General features: G+C 39.6%; 1 protein-coding gene across 1 annotated transcript; it reads right to left on the bottom strand.

Moving 5' to 3' along the window:
* Positions 1-214: 214 nt before the first annotated feature.
* On the bottom strand, positions 215-2,102 carry LOC142548109 (polygalacturonase-like). The gene is made up of 4 exons (XM_075656453.1): positions 1,941-2,102; positions 1,528-1,842; positions 761-1,279; positions 215-671 (listed from the first exon to the last, which is right to left on the bottom strand). Exons 1-4 carry the CDS (start codon positions 2,064-2,066, stop codon positions 414-416), a joined length of 1,218 nt encoding a protein of 405 aa, XP_075512568.1. The 5' UTR covers positions 2,067-2,102; the 3' UTR covers positions 215-413.
* Between the last annotated feature and the right edge of the window lie 17,364 nt (positions 2,103-19,466).

The following is a 19,466-nucleotide window of genomic DNA, read 5'->3' as shown; positions in this document are numbered from 1 at the left end:
TTAACTTAATAGACAACTCACGACACGTAATTACTCACATGTAAGCCCGTATAAATGAAATTGATCTAAGAGCACAAACCTTTAGAAATCCTTAATTTAGGAATTTATACGTTCAAGAATTCATGTATAAAAAACTCAGTACTGTAAGTATATTGAGAATGTGAGGGAACAAGTAAAAACTGTAAGAATGGTGGTTCGGAAAACAAAAAACCGATAATATAAGGTTTCGTTTCAAATAGATCAGAAGTTTCTGATTAGTATTACAAAATACGTAAAATTACGAGAATAAATATGCCACATGAAATATAAAAATACATTGCTGACAATCCTAAAATCTGTGTCAAAAAATTTTTTTGAAACTAAAAATACACAGAAAAAGGTTGTCGCCATATTCTTGTGCTGTGAGAAAAAAATTAAGCAGATTGCGTAGCAGCAGCAGAAGCAGGGACGCACAAGGGTGGATTCTGTTTGCCGGTCAAGCTAGGCTTTACGTTGCTACACTTGGTGGTGATAGGGCCGAGTCTTCCGTCGTATGTAAGATCGATGTTGCCCACCTGAATATTTTCACAAGGCTTATTCCTGCTGCAGATAAATGTCACCGCGACAGGATCATTTGTTGTGCCCCTGATTTTGTCAATTTTTACGTTGCTGATCTTAACGAGGGATGGGGTCTGTATATAATCAATAAAGGAAAAAGTGAATTTTAGCGTGATGCGCGTTTGTTAAATAAGTTGGCGATGGAATGAGATGAATTACGTACGTCGAGTTTGCACAGGTTGTGTGGGCAATATTCTTGATCTATGACAATCGGGTACGTAACGTTGGTCATGATAAGATCTTCGAATTGCAGATTGGTGACCTGCAAAGTTGCAGGAGCCGATGGCCAAGTTTTGATCCTAACCCCGTTCTGCGTGCCGAGGAAGGTGCAGTTCTTGACGTAGATCCCCACAACATCCTTCTCTGTCGTAAACTTGCCCAAGCTTCCGACGCTGATACCGTGACCAGGCCCACAGATCACGTTTTGGACGTGGACTTGCTCGGTTCCATCACCAATTGATACACAATCGTCTCCGGTTTTTATAACTGAGTCGGTGACGTTCACAAGTTTGGAACGTGCTATATGGATGCCGTCGGTATTTGGGCTTTCTCCGGGTGCAGAAATCGTGAAGCGGAGGAACGTGACGTTGTAGCAGCCTATCACGTTTACGTGGAAGTTCTTGCTGTCCTTGGTGGTCACGTCGCGGATGGTTGAGTTGGTGATGAAATTGAAGCTCAAGTTCTGTATGCATTCAGAAAATTAAAACTTGTTGAACAATGTATCCTCTCTGTGATTTTTATAAGCCCTAAAGACACTGAATAATAGCCATCAAATTAGGTGTGATGCGTCAATAGAGTGTCTCAGCTTACAATTTATAGATGTTTTTGATCATTAACGAATAAGTGGGACGCATGGACTCTACCATATATAAAAGACAACATAGAACACTGTTTTCAAATTTAAGACCAGGCACGAGCTAGCCATCTCACCAATGGAAGTTTTACGCAGTTTTGGTTCTTGTGACAGTCATTCCTCTTCCAGGCTTCATGTCCTTGGCCGTCAAAGACTCCACCGCCTGAAAGAGTGAAATTATCGAGATAATTGATTGTCACCCACTCCCCTTGTTTGTTAGGCATTTGAGTTGGATCCAAAGGAGCTTTCAAAATGCCTTCGACCTTAAGCTCAATAGAAGCCTTATTAGGTCCAACCAATTTTGCTTGCTTCAAAGACCATGTCCCTTTTGGGATCCAAACTGTGCTTGGAGTTGGTGATGCACATGCTTCCTTCCAAGCAGCCAATAAAGCCTGCATTAAAATCAATTTTTATGTCCTCTTTATCACTAATTCGTTCATTTTTTCATACAAATTTAGTATCTAGAGTGATCCGATATTTTTGTATATACCTGACTTATATCTGCATTCGCCTTTGCACCAAACGTCCTCACGTCGAATACTTTCGTCTGTGCGTTGGCAATGCATGCCAAGAATGACAAAAAGAAGAGAACTTTGCAAATGAATGTTGGAGCCATTTAGTGTTTTGCTTTTTCCTGCTTCTTTTGTACAACTATATGTCTTTCCTTGAATATTAAGCAAATTTATAATTATATTGAGGTAAAGTGGAGAGCCACAAAACATGCCCTACCATTCATGTAATATGTGTTTTTAGGATTCTGAGAATATTTATTGGTCGAATATATTTTCTATTTGGGTCTTGTTTATGTTATCCACCAATAAAATATTGATGGGCTCAAGTTCCATGAATTAGGCTATATATGGTTAAAAAATTTGTGGTGCCAAGTTTTCTTGTTATTAAATATATATGTTATAAGTGATATTATGGATATTAATGTTAGAGTAAATTTCATGTAAGCCAGTTGTTGGCTAGGTAATTTATTGACTCATTTGTAATAAACAATCTTTATTTTAATATAATATCTTATTTCATGTTTTGTTATTTTTTATCTGTATAATCATGTGATCAATATAGAAAAAAACCTTGATTATACTTTAATATAAATTAATCATAATTCGATGTTAAAACACATTTGTAAACACTGTATAACTAAATTCGTTCCTAGTCGATTTAGCCACCTAAAACATGGATAAAGGTCGCTTGATCTCGAAAATAACATATGTGATATTGTGTACCGCGTTTCTTGGTAAGGGCATATAGATGTCTAAACATGCATATGTGAAGTCATATGATGATTATACCGAACTACCGTCCTTAGAACTTTCTAAGTGGTTATCTATAAAGTCCCGAAAATTTGTGTTTGAAAATTTGCGAAAAAATTAAAAATTTTCTCTTTAACTAATTAAAACGCCTCTTTAAATAAATAAACTGATAAAAAGATTCAGTGTTTAAATATTCGAAATAGCAGCGGAAGTAATTTTTGTTTGCAAAATAACTATTTAAAAATAATCCAACAAAAGATAAAATGTTTTAGCAAAAAAATGGTAAATGCTGAAATGAGGTCCTCGGGTTCCACTACTGCTGACCCAAGATGGCTCACTGGTCCCCCCCTTCGATCCCGACCTCATCACTACCTACAACAATCAAGTCTAGTGAGTCTAAAGACTCAACATGCATACATCGTAAATAACAAGTAAATATAGTAAAATTTCATGCAACATGAAATTATCATGAGGCTGGCAAAACGTGTAAATATCATGACATGAGTAATTATAATACGTGCATAACTGAACTAAAATCTTAAGTAAATGTTTGCTCGGGAGAGCCCTGAAATAAAATGGCATATCATAATTTTCTGTTGAGATTATGTTCTACGCTAGTGGCCCATGAACTGAACTGAACTGAACCGGTAAGTGACCACCGGGTGAAGTAATAATCGTCTGATCAGACTAATGCCACAGTATACTGGGTGGAACTGAACTGAACTGAACCAGTAAGTGACCACCGGGTGATACAATAATCCCATGATAGTGAAATGGCCACAAGCAATATCGCATAAATCTAAAAAATGAATATTTTATATTTTTATGCATGTAACATAATTAAATGGCCTAATTAAATATCCTGTAATATTTTACCACATGGATTGGATCGTTGCCAAGCTCGCTGCGACCTAAATCTAACATGAAAAATATGCAAATGATTTAACTTGACCAAACTTTGTAATTGACTCCAAAAATGAGACAATTACGCCCAATGACTTAGTATTTAATCATGACTCCGTGCCAAATCGAACCACACCGAACCCTCATTTAGTCATGATTTAAATACACCTAAAATGATAAAATAATTCTCCTAAAATGATACAAGTCGAAATTTTGGTGAATGGAGAACAAAACATGAAACGCTCTTTCGAGAGTCAATTTGGCACATCGCACCGTAATTTCTCGTACGACCTCTAAACTTGACCAAATCACAAACGGTCAAAAACATGACCTTCCTGACTCGATGAGGTACTGTCCAGTCCAAGACCATAGGCTAAAAGCCAACTAAGAACTCGAAACACACCTCTGAACCGCAGCACACTTCCTGTCAAAAAAAAATTACAGCAGCTGCGCTGCGTTTCCTTGCGTCGTTCTCAAGACTATTGGCCAATGGGGGTTGCACCACTGACCAAAGCCTCTTACCAACATCCTAGGGTATGGTTTGAACCATGGCTAAGGGCCCTAGGCTAGCGACAATTCAACCCAACCCTATGACACCCGAAACTTGCATTCGAGAGCCCCAAAAATCTGTACCGTGATGCTTCGTGATCCTGTCCCACATGTTGTCAAGCACACATACAAATAAGACAACAGCCGGATATATAAATCATGTATACATGCATTTCATATAAACAGATATAAAAGCATAAACAGATAATCATAAAATGTATCAAATCAGAAAACATAAACTCTGAATATAACATGTATCAGATCCGACATATAAATCACCACAGACTTTGAATCACACTCCGTGACTCTTGGACTCTGACTCGACTCGTCCTAATCTAGGGATCCTGATAAGAATAAGAACATACACCCACCTACACTCCCGATCGGGGTGGTGGTATGTTCTTATTCACGGACTTTGGTTCTTGCCATATCGAACATCAGTAATAGAAGAAACTCCAATTATATCCACTTCGATATATCCAAATATACGGTGTCCTGACCTACCCGTCACAAACTTTGGCATTTTCACCAATATCCTATCTTGTGACAATGTGCAATGTGCCAGTGACGACTCCATCACTATTCGGCACTACTGTCACAAGATCACTCATTTACGACTAGGCGTATCCGCCTATGACTCAATACATAAATCAATAGATCAAAGATATCAATATCATTCAATTGCAATTAACAATGCAATAAAATAAAATATGTGATTTTGGGAGACTCAAGTTAAATCAAACTCGAGTTGTGCAATCCCACATCAACATTAATTTATACCTTTATCTTCTCGGTCTGACGAAGGCGAAGTCTCGAATTCCACTCTGTCCATACCCAATTTGGCAATCACAATATCGAACAGGCACAATATAAATATTTAACTCAATTCAAAACCGGTTCTGATCAATACTCAAATCAAAATATAATCTGATCAATATCGAATCAAGATACAATCTAATCCATATCGACGATATCACGATATAATCGAAGTCACTACTGAATCTGATCAATATCAATTTACTAATGTTTCGACGGCATAACAATACAGTCTCGATAACCCCGTCAATCTCAACATCACAGATATAATACAAGAATTCATAATCAATATCGGTACAACTTATAATCAATAACAATACAACCCTGATATCGAATCTCAATCAAATCAACTCCGAAAATCATAAAAAATACATACAAAGTCTGTTCTTCAATCTAACTTCAATTATATACTGATCAGTATATCCAGAACACAATATATCAGTCAAATCATAATTCCCCCAATATCATAATTTCAAACGATATCAGAATTCAATAAAACTTACGTCCTGTTGTAGCTGTCGTCGCTAGGAACTCGGTGTTGTACTCGGATTCAAAATCGTACGGTTAGATTCCACAGAAATCACGAATCTATGATTTAGAATTTGATAATTCCCTCGACCCTCATTTCTTTTCTTCCAATTCTAAAGGCTGATATGTATGTATATATATATATATATATATATATATATATACACGATGCATGAAAGGCAAGTGGCTTGTTGCATGTTCTACACGTCTCGCGCATATGCGCGACCACCATCGGCGCATATGCACGAGACACAAAGTCTCGGCGCGTGCATCTCGGCAGCTCTTGCGCATATGCGCGCCTTCCGCCGGCGCATATGCGCGAGGTTCTCTGGGCATGTCGCTTGGCTTCTCGCGCATATGCGCGTTTGTCTTCCGCGCATGTGCGCCACATTCTCTGGAAATGTTGTTGGACACCTCGCGCATATGCGCGCCCTCACTTCGCGCATATGCGCGGGGTCTTCTGGCCAAATCGTGCATGGCTCACGCATCAAGTCGCGCATGTGCGCGAATGCACTACCCTCGCACATCTTTTGCGTCTTTTCTCTTCTTTCCCGGTCTAATACTTTCCGTCTATAATCACATTAATTAATCCATAAATCATTTCAGATTAATCTCAGATTGTAATAAATAAAATCTCGGGCATTACATCAATGCTCGAGCTGGCACACTGGCCTCAATAAGGGATACTCGCCATCAAATCCCAAATCTCATATCAATCGTCGGGGCCACAAATGTCTATGCTTTAAGGGTCGTGTAATACCAAACATAGCATTGTGTTCACAAACCCCAGAATCCAATCAAATCATATAGGGTATCCAAGGATCATAGCTCAACGTGCATGTCATGTATCGATGTATGCATCAAACGATGTGTGTTAACAAAACATTTATTTTATACATCGATATTCCAATCACAATGTCATGTATGCCACATAAATTCAACAAATAAGGCATATAGACATGTATTCTCATTCCAATCAATCAAACCAACCCAACATATATCATATAATACAGATACATGTCGTATGTTACCCGGTCGCAACATACCTCAATTCTTCGTTTCCAGTTGATGTAGCCTAAAGATATCGGTATAATACTTTATCTACATCAATAACATACTCATTCCAATCAATATCATAATCCAAAGTCATTAATATGAGTTTCAAATCATATCATAATTCAATTCCGACTTCGAATATGAGTTTATTGTCGGTTATTCTACTACATATAAGAATTTTAACTTCAAATACATGCTATTCCAGCACTTTGATATTTAGAGCTGCTGGAACCAGAAGAAATTTTCCTCAGTCAGAAGCCCTTGACGCGAAGATCACAAATATATAATTTATTTCGCGTTTAGACAGCGTTTCGAAGTCCATTTGGACGGAAGAAATTAAAAACTCTCGAAGTCCCTCGAACTCTCTGAAAGAAAATGACGAAGGAAAGAAGAAAAGAAAGCATTCTTATTCTCATCTCTCTCGCGCTCGGGCGGTAGAATTCTCGCGCCCGAGCGCGAGACATTCTGCCCCTGACTTTCACTTACACCGCGCTCGGGCGGTCAAAAATCACCGCTCGGGCGCAGCAAGTTCTGTCCGAGTACTCATATATTCTACACTGGCGCCCGGGCGGTAATCTTCTACCGCTCGGGCACCACATGTTCTATCCAATTTCCCAACTTTTGGTACACTGGCGCTCGGGCGGTCATTTTCTACCGCTCGGGCGCCAGATGTTCTGTCCAAATATTGGTTTTTGTTTTAAATTGGCGTCCGGCTTTTCTATTCGAGCTCTTACAACGTCAATTCATATCCAATATTCATTTTCTCAATTTCATTGTCATGATATACATCAAATACCTGATCACATGACAATTCCATAAATTATCGATAATCACATAAGATTTACGATAATACGATACACAGGTCCTTACATACATGCTGCCATGGGGACGAAATTGCTGTTTAGTACTTGCATTTCACCCTCAGACAGATGGCCAGTCCGAGCGAGTGATTCAGATTTTGGAAGATTTGATGCTAGCTTGTGTGATCGATTTCCATGGGAATTTGGAATCGAAGCTACTACTAGTGGAGTTTACCTACAACAACAATTTCTATTCATCTATAGGTATGGTTCCCTACGACGCATGTTATGGGAGGAAGTACAGATCGAGGATTTGTTGGGACGAAGTCGGTGAGAGATCATAACTTGGTCTAGAGATTGTTCAGCAGACTTTAGATGTGGTGGTCAAGATTCGAGATAGAATGAAGACCGCACAGAGTCGTCAAAATAATTATGCTGATAAGAGGAGAAGAGATCTTGAGTTTGCCGTAGGTGACAACGTTTTCGTGAAGATAGCGCCTATGAAGGGTGTTATGAGGTTTGGGAAGAGAGGCAAGATCAGTCCGAGATTTATTGGACCGTTCGAGATACCTGTCATAGTTGGAACTTTAGCTTATCGTGTAGCCCTACCATCGAATCTGGCCGGGGTACACAACGTGTTCCACGTCTCGATTCTGAGGAAGTATCTAGCAAATCATTCGCATGTCTTGAGCTATAAGCCGTTGCAGCTTGCTCCGGATCTGTCGTATGAGGAGAGACCTGTCCAAATACTAGACAGACAAGAGCGGAAGCTTCGGAACAAAGTGACCAAGTAGGTCAAAGTCCGGTTGTTTAATCAAGCAGTGGAGGAGGCCACTTGGGAAGCCGAGGCAGACCTGAGGAATCGCTACCCAGAACTGTTTGGTAAGACTTAATTTCGAGGACGAAATTTATTTAAGTGGGAGAGGAATTGTAGAGCCCAAAATCAGTACACATAAAACTCATGCATTTATTTAATTGTTAACTTATTTATTTAAATTAAAATGATTTTTTTAACGATACATGATTTTTGAATTTGCATTAATTTAAATTATTTATGTTTTTGTGATGCACGCTAAAATATTTTCTTGAGTTTCATGTTTCAGGCGACTATTCGATGCCGGATCAAAGAAAGGAGACCGGCGACGATTTTGGCAATTTTAAAATGTGGTATTTTATTTTAAGTCAAGAAAATGACATTTCAAATGATTTATTTAGTTTTAGCATTTTAAGAGCCTAATTTAATTATTATGTGATTTTATGATTTTAAACTTCTAAAGTTTATCAATTGTGTAGTTTATTCAAAACCAAGAGATTTTATTAAAGTTAGCTGAGTGCTACTATTTTAATTAGCTTGTTAATTATTAATTAAGCAAATTTTATTCCCTAATACTTTTAAAACACACACACACCCAATTTTGCAAACACACTCACACGTTCTTTTGGTTGGAGATGTAGGGTTCTTGAGTTTTCATTTCAGCAGCCTCCATATCACCATTCCCCTAAATTTTTCCGATATTCACGCTGGTTTTGTTGGAAGAAAATCTTGCCACGTTCGTCCCGGATCAACCCTCGCACCTTCCCCCGCTTCGGTATCGTCGTTTCAGAAATATTAAAGATCAAAGGCTTGTATATTCTATTGATTCTGCATCGATCTTGTTATATTCTGTGTTGTGATGTTTATTATGCGTGAAAATCCATGTAAGTTGTGAAAAATTTAAGCAAAAACGTTTAAAATTATTTTTAGATCAAAAATTTTAGATCTCAAATCGTGTCTGATGTCATTTCGATTTCGGTGAAAAATCAGTTGATTTTTCACCGAAGTTTTCAGCATATAAAACGTAGTAAATTTTGATATCTTCGATTTGACAGTAAATTTGTAATTTTTGAACAAGAAATGAGTGAGTTATGATTGTTTTTGTGGGACAGCTCAAACTGTGATTTTCTGAAAATGTGTTCTTGACGTGTTTTTGAAGTTTATTTGTTGCATGGTTCGTTGGGAACATTGGGTGATCACTGCTGTGACTAGATATATTGTGTAGGAGGTTGGGATGATTTGTTGTTCTTAGTTTCGTGTCTATAGGCACGTGGTTGCATTAGAAGTCGTACGAAACGTTTTGGTGTCAAAATGTTGTGATAATGAGTCGTGTTGCATTGCAGGTCGTGCTTCGTTGTTTTGGAGCGTTTGTGTGAGTTGAATCATTGCCATAGTGTCCGAGGATCAGCCTTGAAGTGTTGTTTCAAGTCGATTGGGTGTGGCATATTGTTTGCTTCAAATTTTGTTCTTTGGGGTCGAGTTTGTGCAAAGTTAGCACCACAGCGATTACCAGGGAGCGCCGCAGCGCCCATTCTTCGCAAGTCTAGCCCTGCGGCGCTGCAGCACTAGACTTGCGCCCAGGCTAGTGCCGCGGCGCTAGTGCCTAGCGCCTATGCGCTAGGCAGTGCTGCAGGGTAGCGCTGTCCAGCGCCTAGGCGCTTGTCCATGATTTTTTAAATCACTATTTTAGGCCTATGTCTTCCATGTTCGGGGAAATGTTCTCACTTCATATATAGATTGTTTTGGTGGTTCGATGTTATGGTTTAGTACGATGATTAAACGAGGTCAAGTCCCGAGTGATTTAGAACATCGTAAGTAAATTCTCATTTCGGTGGACAAGCATGACTGTTACGTCTTTATGAAAAATTTAGTGCATGTAATCATGTTAGCATGTGCAGCAGTGGCCCCAAGCGAGACCCAAATGAATCCCTCAACGGCATGTAAGTATGTTCGACGTGCAAAAGAAAAAATTTTTATGTTAATGCTAAATGTTTTGTGACCAATTATGAACGGGTTTCGAAGTCGGTGAATGTGGCCGAGGACCTCTCCACCTCGGTAAGCATAACCGAGTTTAGATCAGTATTGGAAAGCGGTAAAGCATGACCAGGGACCAATCCACCCGGTAAAGCATGACTGGGGATCTCAAGTATGTGGTAGTGGATTCTCCCTGCCAGACCAGTACTGTAGTTTAGTCTGATCAAGCGCACTTATGTATGGGTTACTTGCTTTGAAACATATCTCTGCGCAAAATGATGAAGTTTATGCATGTTCATGTATGTATGATGCAATCATGTGTATGAAAAGTTTTATTATGATGGCATGTCTATTTTTGTGTTATCACGTTCAAGTTTTAGTATGTACGTTTTACTATAAAAATGCATGTGGTTTTATTATATATTACTTGTTATCTCCAGTTTATACATGTTGAGTCTTTAGACTCACTAGACTTGATCAATGCAGGTGAGGAAGAGTATGAGGAGACAAGGGGTGGAGACCAATGAGTCGGCTCGGTCTGCGTAGGAGGCTAAACCCGAGGACCGCCTATGTTTTAAGAACTTTATGCATGTTGTTTCAAATACTCTGATTTTTTACGAGATCGTTTACGTCGTTTAAACATTTACCTTTTTGCAAACTTCGATTATAATTGTTTTTAATACAAATATTTTTAGACGAGCGGTTTATTTTAACGCAATTTGAATGATTAGTATTTAGTTTAGAAAATTTTTATTTTTTTGCAAATTTCAAGTAGTTTAAAAAGTACGGTACGTTACTGTTACTTCGTCACTAGCTTGATAGTTAAAAGATTTTGTGGGGACCCGGGCTCTAACTCAGTTCCTTTCGGGATTAATCGGATCATTGTTAAAATATACGGGTCAAAATTTTGCTTTTAACATTAACTCACATGTTTATAACTTAAGCAAAAGATAGTTCTATATTTATTTCATTACAACAAACAAAATATGCATGTCTTGTTTTGTCCATATTCTACAAACCAGTATTTAAGTACAGTACATGTCAAAAGTACAACTACTAGTTCATCTGCTACGCCCGTGATCCACACGCTATGTCCGTCTCTCATCTCTGTCGCGACCCTGATCCTGCCCCACCTGTTGTTATGCACACATACAGACATAACAACAGCCAAAAACTCCGGTGAGAACAAATCCCAGTATAAAACATGTATGCATGCTGATACATAATCATAAATCATGAATGCAAGCAATAACAATGGGTTCCATAGTCTATGAAACCAATCTATATAAACATGCAATTCAAATCAAATTATGTCTTGACTCGACTCAACTCTAACTCTAGGGATCCCGGTGTGAATAAGACGTCACTGTCTGTCACCTACCCTCCCAATCGGGGTAACTGTACGTCTTATTCCTAGACTTCGGCCCCGTCTGTATCGAATGTGTGGGGACCCGGGCTCTAATTCAGTTCTTTTCAGGATTAATCGGATCATTGTTCAAAAATACGGGTCAAAATTTTGCTTTTAACATTAAAACAAATTTTTATAACTCAAGCACGAGATAATTCTATATTCATTTCGCTACAACAAACATAACATACATGCCTCGTTTTATTCATATTCTACAAACCAGTAATTAAATACAGTACATGTCAAAAGTACAACTACTAGTTCATCTGCTACGCCCATGATCACCACGCTATGTCCATCTCTCATCTCTGCCGCGACCCTGATCCTGCCCCACCTGTTGTTATGCACACATACAGACATAACAACAGCCGGAAACTCCGGTGAGAACAAATCCCAGTATAAAACATGTACGCATGCTGATACATAATCATAATTCATGAATGAAAACAATAACAATAGGTTCCATAGTCTATGAAACCAATCTATATAAGCATGCAATTCAAATCAAATCATGTCTTGACTCGACCCGACTCTACTCTAGGGATCCCGGTGTGAATAAGACGTCAATGTCTGTCACCTACGCTCCCAATCGGGGTGACTGTACGTCTTATTCCTAGACTTTGGTCATATCTATATCGAATGTCTACAATCGGATTGAATCTGGTCCGAAGCGTCGATACCACCGAACATCTAGTTTGGCAAGTCTGCCAATGACTCTCCTATCTCAAAGGCTTGAATATAAATCTATAAACAAGACTTCATCATATCACGAGATTTGAATATAAATCTATAAACAAATCATAATCATATCAAAAGACAAGCAACTAATCTAGTATGTTATTTTGTTGGGAAACTCAAATTGAATCTTATTTGAGTTGTGTCTTCCCCAAACAAAACATGCATTATACCTTTCGTGGCACAATGTCTGTCGATGACGAAGTCTCGATGACGAATCTGTCACTATCAAATCTGAAATGGAAATGTTGATACATATTCTATCAATCTCTAATCTCAATCAATACATATCCAATTCAATACTTGATCTCGGTACAATTTGACGGCACAACGACGCAATTTCTCGATACCGGTCAATCCAACTCTCAACATATATCAACATTTCATAAGTCTCAACTCATAATCCTAGTTATAAGCACATGATAGTACTCAAAATCTGCATATTCTCAATCAAGACATGCTAAATATCATAACAAATGCATACGGTACTATTTCTTCGATCCGGTTGCAAATATACGACATCTATAATCTCAAGAATCTCTAATAGTAACCATATCATAATTTCTCCAACACATAAAATCTGAATCATGTTGGAATTGAACAATATTTACCTCTTCTTGTAGCCTTGGTTGAGAAGATCACAAATCTGAACTCTAATTAAAATTCTGATGAAGATATCTTATACAATCAATTTCTAAAAGAAATAGAGCATGAAGGAATTCTTGAAGTCTCTCTCTCTCGTTCCATCTGCTGAAATTGAGGAAGAAATGAATGACAACCATATATATATATCTTGCATGTTGAGGGGCAAGTGTCATATTTTTTAAGTAACACGTATGACCGCGGGTGCGGTAGTTCATGAACCGCGGCTGCACTCAAGCTTCGGCGGTCCATCCATATTTGCATAAACGTCGACCGCGGGTGCGGTCAGTTCTGCACCGCGGGTGCGGTGTCATTTCTGTAAATACTTTCCAACTCTCTGTCCATCAACCGCGGGTGCACTCTTTCTTGGACCGCGGGTGCAGTGACCCTACTGTAAAATTGGCCAACTTTCTGTCCATGCACCGCGGGTGCGGTGCTTCCCTAGGCGCGGGGGCGGTCTCCCTTCAAGCACACTTCATCTTTGCATTTTAAATATGACCATCTAGGGCATTACAGAATGTCTACAATCGGATTGAATCTGATCCGAAGCATCAATACCACCGAACGTCTAGTTTAGCAAGTCTGCCAATGACTCTCCTATCTCAATGCTTGAATATAAATCTATAAACAAGACAGAATCATACACAAATATAATTAACAAATCTAGTATGTGATTTAGGGAAACTCCAACCAAGTCCGATTCGAGTCGTATCTCCCGAATTCACATGAATTATACCTTTCTTGTCGTTGGAATAATTCGAATTCTCGAAGTAGGGATATCGAACCTGTCAATCCAAATCTGAAATGACAATGTTGAGATGCACAATATCAAATCATAACTCAAACTAATACTAGTACGGTTCAATATCAAATCTTGATACAATTCAACGGTATAACGGCATAGTTTCTCGATACCGATCAATTAAAATCTCAACATATATATCCTCAACTCATAGTCAGTACCATAACCATTTCAAACTCTGAAAATCTGCATAATCTCATGCACATATATGCTGGAATTTCATAACAATTGTATATGACATCCGATAATCGATCCGTTTACGATTATACGACGTCTATGATCTCAAGAACATATAATCACAAACATATACGATGGCTAAATCTTGCACAAGCTCAATTCTAAAATGAAAGAAGCCTTTCCTTCTTTTTGGAATAACTCTCGGTTCTCTCCTCAAGAAATGAAGAAGAATGACTCAGCCCAAGTGGATACATATATATATATATATATATATGCCATGTGTCAACATAAGAATCAAGGGTGTCTTTCTCGCACAGGCACCGCGGGTGCGCTCCGTCTAGACCGCGGGTGCGCTTAAGCTTCGGCACCACTTTTCATTTTCCAACATTCGACGACCGCGGGTGCGGTGTCTTGTGGACCGCGGGTGCGGTCTTGCTTCGCATAAAATTTCCTACCCTACTGGCCATGCACCGCGGGTGCGGTACTTCTTCACCGCGGGTGCGGTGTCACTTCTGTAAATAATCTCCAACTCTCTGTCCATCCACCGCGGGTGCAGTAGCTTCCTAGAGCGGGTGCGCTCATGCTACTGTAACTCTTCCATATTTTATGAACCATAACCGCAGGTGCGGTCTATATCTCATGCAACACTTCATAATCTCATTTAGTGCCTCTCATTACATGTCATGCATACTCATATCTTCCGAATATAAAATCAATGAAGACTAATAAATCTCAAGCCTTACATTTCTCCCCCTCTAAGAAATGATTTCGTCCTCGAAATCGAAGGTAATTCTATCAATGTAAGTATACGAGGCAATAAAATCAAAAGCTGAATAATTACTTACATCATGTAAATAACTCGGGATATTTCTGTCTCATATCTGCTTCTGTTTCCCAAGTCGCTTCCTTAGTGCCATGACGACTCCACTGGACTTTCACTATTGGAATAATATTCGTTCTGAGCTGTTTTTCTTTCCGATCAAGAATCTGTATTGGTTGCTCAGTATAACCCAAAGTCTGATCAAGCTCAGCTTCATCAGGCTGAATGACATGAGAAGCATCAGGCATATATCTACGCAGCATTGATACATGAAATAAGTCATGTATTCCGGATAGAGAAGGAGGAAGAGCTAATCGATATGCTCGATCGCCAATCTTCTCAAGAATCTCGTATGGACCGATGTATCTAGGAGACAACTTCCCGCATTTGCCAAATCTGACAACGCCTCTGAAAGGAGAAATCTTAAAAAACACTCTGTCTCCTTGTTCAAATACTAACGGTCTACGTCTGATATTGGCATACTTGTCTTGCCTATCCTGTGCCGTCCTCATCCTCTTCTGAATTATCTTTACTTTCTCAGTCATTTCACGAATCATATCAGGCCCAAGTTCTGGTACCTCAGATATATCATCCCAATATAGAGGAGATCTGCACTTCTTGCCATATAATGCTTCAAACGGTGCCATCTCTATGCTCGTTTGATAGCTGTTGTTGTACGAGAATTCACACAACGGTAGTGAATCTTGCCAACTAGTGCCAAAATCTAGCACTACAGCTCTCAACATGTCCTCTAAAGTCTGGATAGTCCGCTCTGACTGTCCATCTGTCTGGGGATGATAAGCAGTACTCAGGTGCAATGTCGTACCTAAGGCGTGCTGCAAACTATGCCAAAAGTGTGAAGTGAATCGTGGATCGCGATCTGATACGATAGACTTCGGCACACCATGCAATCTGACTACCTCTCTGATATAAATCTCAACCAAGTACCTCTGAAAGACACGGTTCATTAGTCCCATAAACACCGCTGGAGCATTCGTTAAACCAAAAGGCATAACAACAAACTCATAATGTCCATACCTGGTTCGGAATGCTGTCTTCGATATATCAACATCTCTAACTCTCAGCTGGTGATATCCAGATCTCAGATCGATCTTGGAATAAACAGAGGATCCCTGCAACTGATCAAATAAATAATCGATACGAGGCAATGGATATTTGTTCTTTACCGTCGCCTTGTTCAGTTGCCGGTAGTCGATACACAATCTCATTGAACCGTCTTTCTTTCGTACAAAAAGTACTGGAGCGCCCCAAGGAGATACACTGGGTCTGATATATCCCTCGGCTAGAAGATCTTCTAAATGTGCTTTCAATTCTTTCAATTCTATCGGCGCCATCCTATAAGGAGCTCTCGAAATAAGAACGGTACCCGGAATGAGATCAATGCTAAAATCTACCTCTCAGACTGGGGGTAATCTTGGAATCTCATCAGGAAATACATCTGCAAACTCCCGTACGACTGGCAAATCTGCCAAGGCCGAGCTCGATTTCTGGAGATCTACAGAATAAATTTGGAACCCCTCTGCTCCTTTTTGCAACAATCTACTCATAGTCAAAACAGATACTAAGGGAATCCGAGATCTGGAACCTTTTCCGTAGAATTTCCACTCTTCTGTCATTTCAGGTCTGAATCTGACAATCTTGTGAAAACAGTCTACGGTGGCTCTGTACTTAGTCAACATGTCAATCCCAACAATGCAATCAAAATCAGATAAAACAAGTACAACACAGTCTAAATCAATCTCATGCCCCTCAAACTGTAGTATACAATGTCTAACTGAAGTTACAGATATCAAACCACTCCCCAACGGAGAAGAAATAGACACTACAGTAGACAATGACTCGACAGGCAATGTATGTGTCAATGAAAAACGTTCTGATATGAATGTATGTGATGCACCTGTATCTATCAATACATATGCAGGATACCCGCAAAGAAAACAGTTACCTGCAATCACATCGTCCGGTGCATCTTGGGCTTGCTCCTCCGTCAATGCAAACACCTGAGCCTGTTGTCTGAGAGGTTGGCTCACTGTCTGGCCACCTCTGGCTCTAGGCTGGGACTGTGTAGGCGTGGGCTGGAAGGAATGGACAGACGAAGCTTGCCTCTCAGGCTGAGTCACTGATGCTGATGACCCTGCACTCTGAAATCTCTGTGCACCTCTCTGGGGACAGACTCTGGCGAAATGTCCCTGTTGCTTACGTATGTTACATCTGCCCATCACTCCCTGACACTGCTCGGTGGCATGTCGGCCTCCACAAGTAGTGCAATACACACCTGTCACATCTGTACTCTGGCCAGGACCTCTCTGTCTTGACCCACTGGAGCTCGACGAACTGCTCCCTGATCTCTTGAACTGCTTACCCTTAACTTTCAAAAAATCCTTCTTGCCACTACTACTGCTTCCACTATCAAATCGAGGAGGAGGTGGTGGAAACTGGGCGGCGGGCTGTGGCTGTCTCTGACTCTGAGCACTATAGGAATCCCCTCGCTGTCTAATCAAGCCAGCCTCTGCTCCTTTCGCTCTATTCAGTGCATCAGAAAAAGTTTTAGGTCGTCCCGTGTTCACCAAAGTAAAGATGTCAGGGTTTAAGCCGTTGATGAACTGGTCCGCGACCGCTTCGTCATTTCCTGCCACGTGTGGCGCAAATCGGAGCAAAGAAGAAAACTTTGCAACATACTCTTCTATGTTCCACTGCCCCTGTGTGAAGTTGGCAAATTCGGCCCCTTTGTCTTTTCAATACGACACTGGAAAGAAACGTTGATAAAATTCATCTTTAAATACTTTCCAAGTAATATCGATACCTCGATGTTCTAAGGCTCTTTTTGTGGTCAACCACCAGCTTTTCGCAACTTCTTGCAACTGATGCCCGATTAGTTTCACTCTTCGCTCGTCTGTATAAGCCAGAGATTCAAACAACATCACTATATCGTCTAACCAGCTCTCACAATCCACTGCATTTTCTGCGCCCTTCAAGGTAGGTGGATGGAATGATTGAAATCTCTTCAACAAAGTCTCCATCGGTGTCGCAGTCACGTCCATCTGAGTACCCGACGTACTACCCTGTTCTGGCACTTGACCTGCAGCTGGTTGTGGTATTCTTCTAGGCGGCATATCGGATTATCAAACAGATTAGGATACAATCTATACAATCTGTCTCAGCCCTCCTCTGATCATATACCTCTGATCCAGAATCGGTTCTGATTCAGTCTTTACAAGTATATGCTGTAAATCAACTCAGATACAATACAACATATAATAGGGAAAGCATTAAATCATGCTAGCACATCAAAAGCAAGGAAGAAGACTCGATCTAGCCCGCTCATTCTATTCTATCTCAGTCTACAGAAACTACTGCTCTGATACCACCTGATGTGGGGACCCGGGCTCTAACTCAGTTCCTTTCGGGATTAATCGGATCATTGTTAAAATATACGGGTCAAAATTTTGCTTTTAACATTAACTCACATGTTTATAACTTAAGCAAAAGATCGTTCTATATTTATTTCATTACAACAAACAAAATATACATGTCTTGTTTTGTCCATATTCTACAAACCAGTATTTAAGTACAGTACATGTCAAAAGTACAACTACTAGTTCATCTGCTACGCCCGTGATCCACACGCTATGTCCGTCTCTCATCTCTGTAGCGACCCTGATCCTGCCCCACCTGTTGTTATGCACACATACAGACATAACAACAGCCGGAAACTCCGGTGAGAACAAATCCCAGTATATAAAACATGTATGCATGCTGATACATAATCATAAATCATGAATGCAAGCAATAACAATGGGTTCCATAGTCTATGAAACCAATCTATATAAACATGCAATTCAAATCAAATTATGTCTTGACTCGACTCAACTCTAACTCTAGGGATCCCGGTTTGAATAAGACGTCACTGTCTGTCACCTACCCTCCCAATCGGGGTAACTGTACGTCTTATTCCTAGACTTCGGCCCCGTCTGTATCGAATGTCTACAATCGGATTGAATCTGATCCGAAGCGTCGATACCACCGAACGTCTAGTTTAGCAAGTCTGCCAATAACTCTCCTATCTCAATGCTTGAATATAAATCTATAAACAAGACAGAATCATACTCAAATATAATTAACAAATCTAGTATGTGATTTAGGGAAACTCCAACCAAGTCTGATTCGAGTCGTATCTCCCGAATTCACATGAATTATACCTTTCTTGTCGTTGGAATAATTCGAAGTCTCGAAGTAGGGATATCGAACCTGTCAATTCAAAACTGAAATGACAATGTTGAGATGCACAATATCAAATCACAACTCAAACTAATACTAGTACGGTTCAATATCAAATCATGATACAATTCGACGGTATAACGGCATAGTTTCTCGATACCGATCAATTCAAATCTCAACATATATATCCTCAACTCATAGTCAATACCATAACCATTTCAAACTCTGAAAATCTGCATAATCTCATGCACATATATGCTGGAATTTCATAACAATTGTATATGACATCCGATAATCGATCCGTTTACGATTCTACGACGTCTATGATCTCAAGAACATATAATCACAAACATATCTGAATTTCCTCCACATGTCAACTTCAAAACATGCTGAAAAGATATAGAAAGTATACCCTTTTGAAGCCCTTGTCAAGAGGAACAAGAATCTCAACTTGGATTAAAGTTTGGATGGCTAAATCTTGCACAAGATCA

Source organism: Primulina tabacum, chromosome 6 (genome assembly GCF_025594145.1).
Source record: "Primulina tabacum isolate GXHZ01 chromosome 6, ASM2559414v2, whole genome shotgun sequence".
Classification (NCBI taxonomy): Eukaryota; Viridiplantae; Streptophyta; class Magnoliopsida; order Lamiales; family Gesneriaceae; genus Primulina; species Primulina tabacum.
This window is presented reverse-complemented; position numbering and strand designations above follow the sequence as displayed.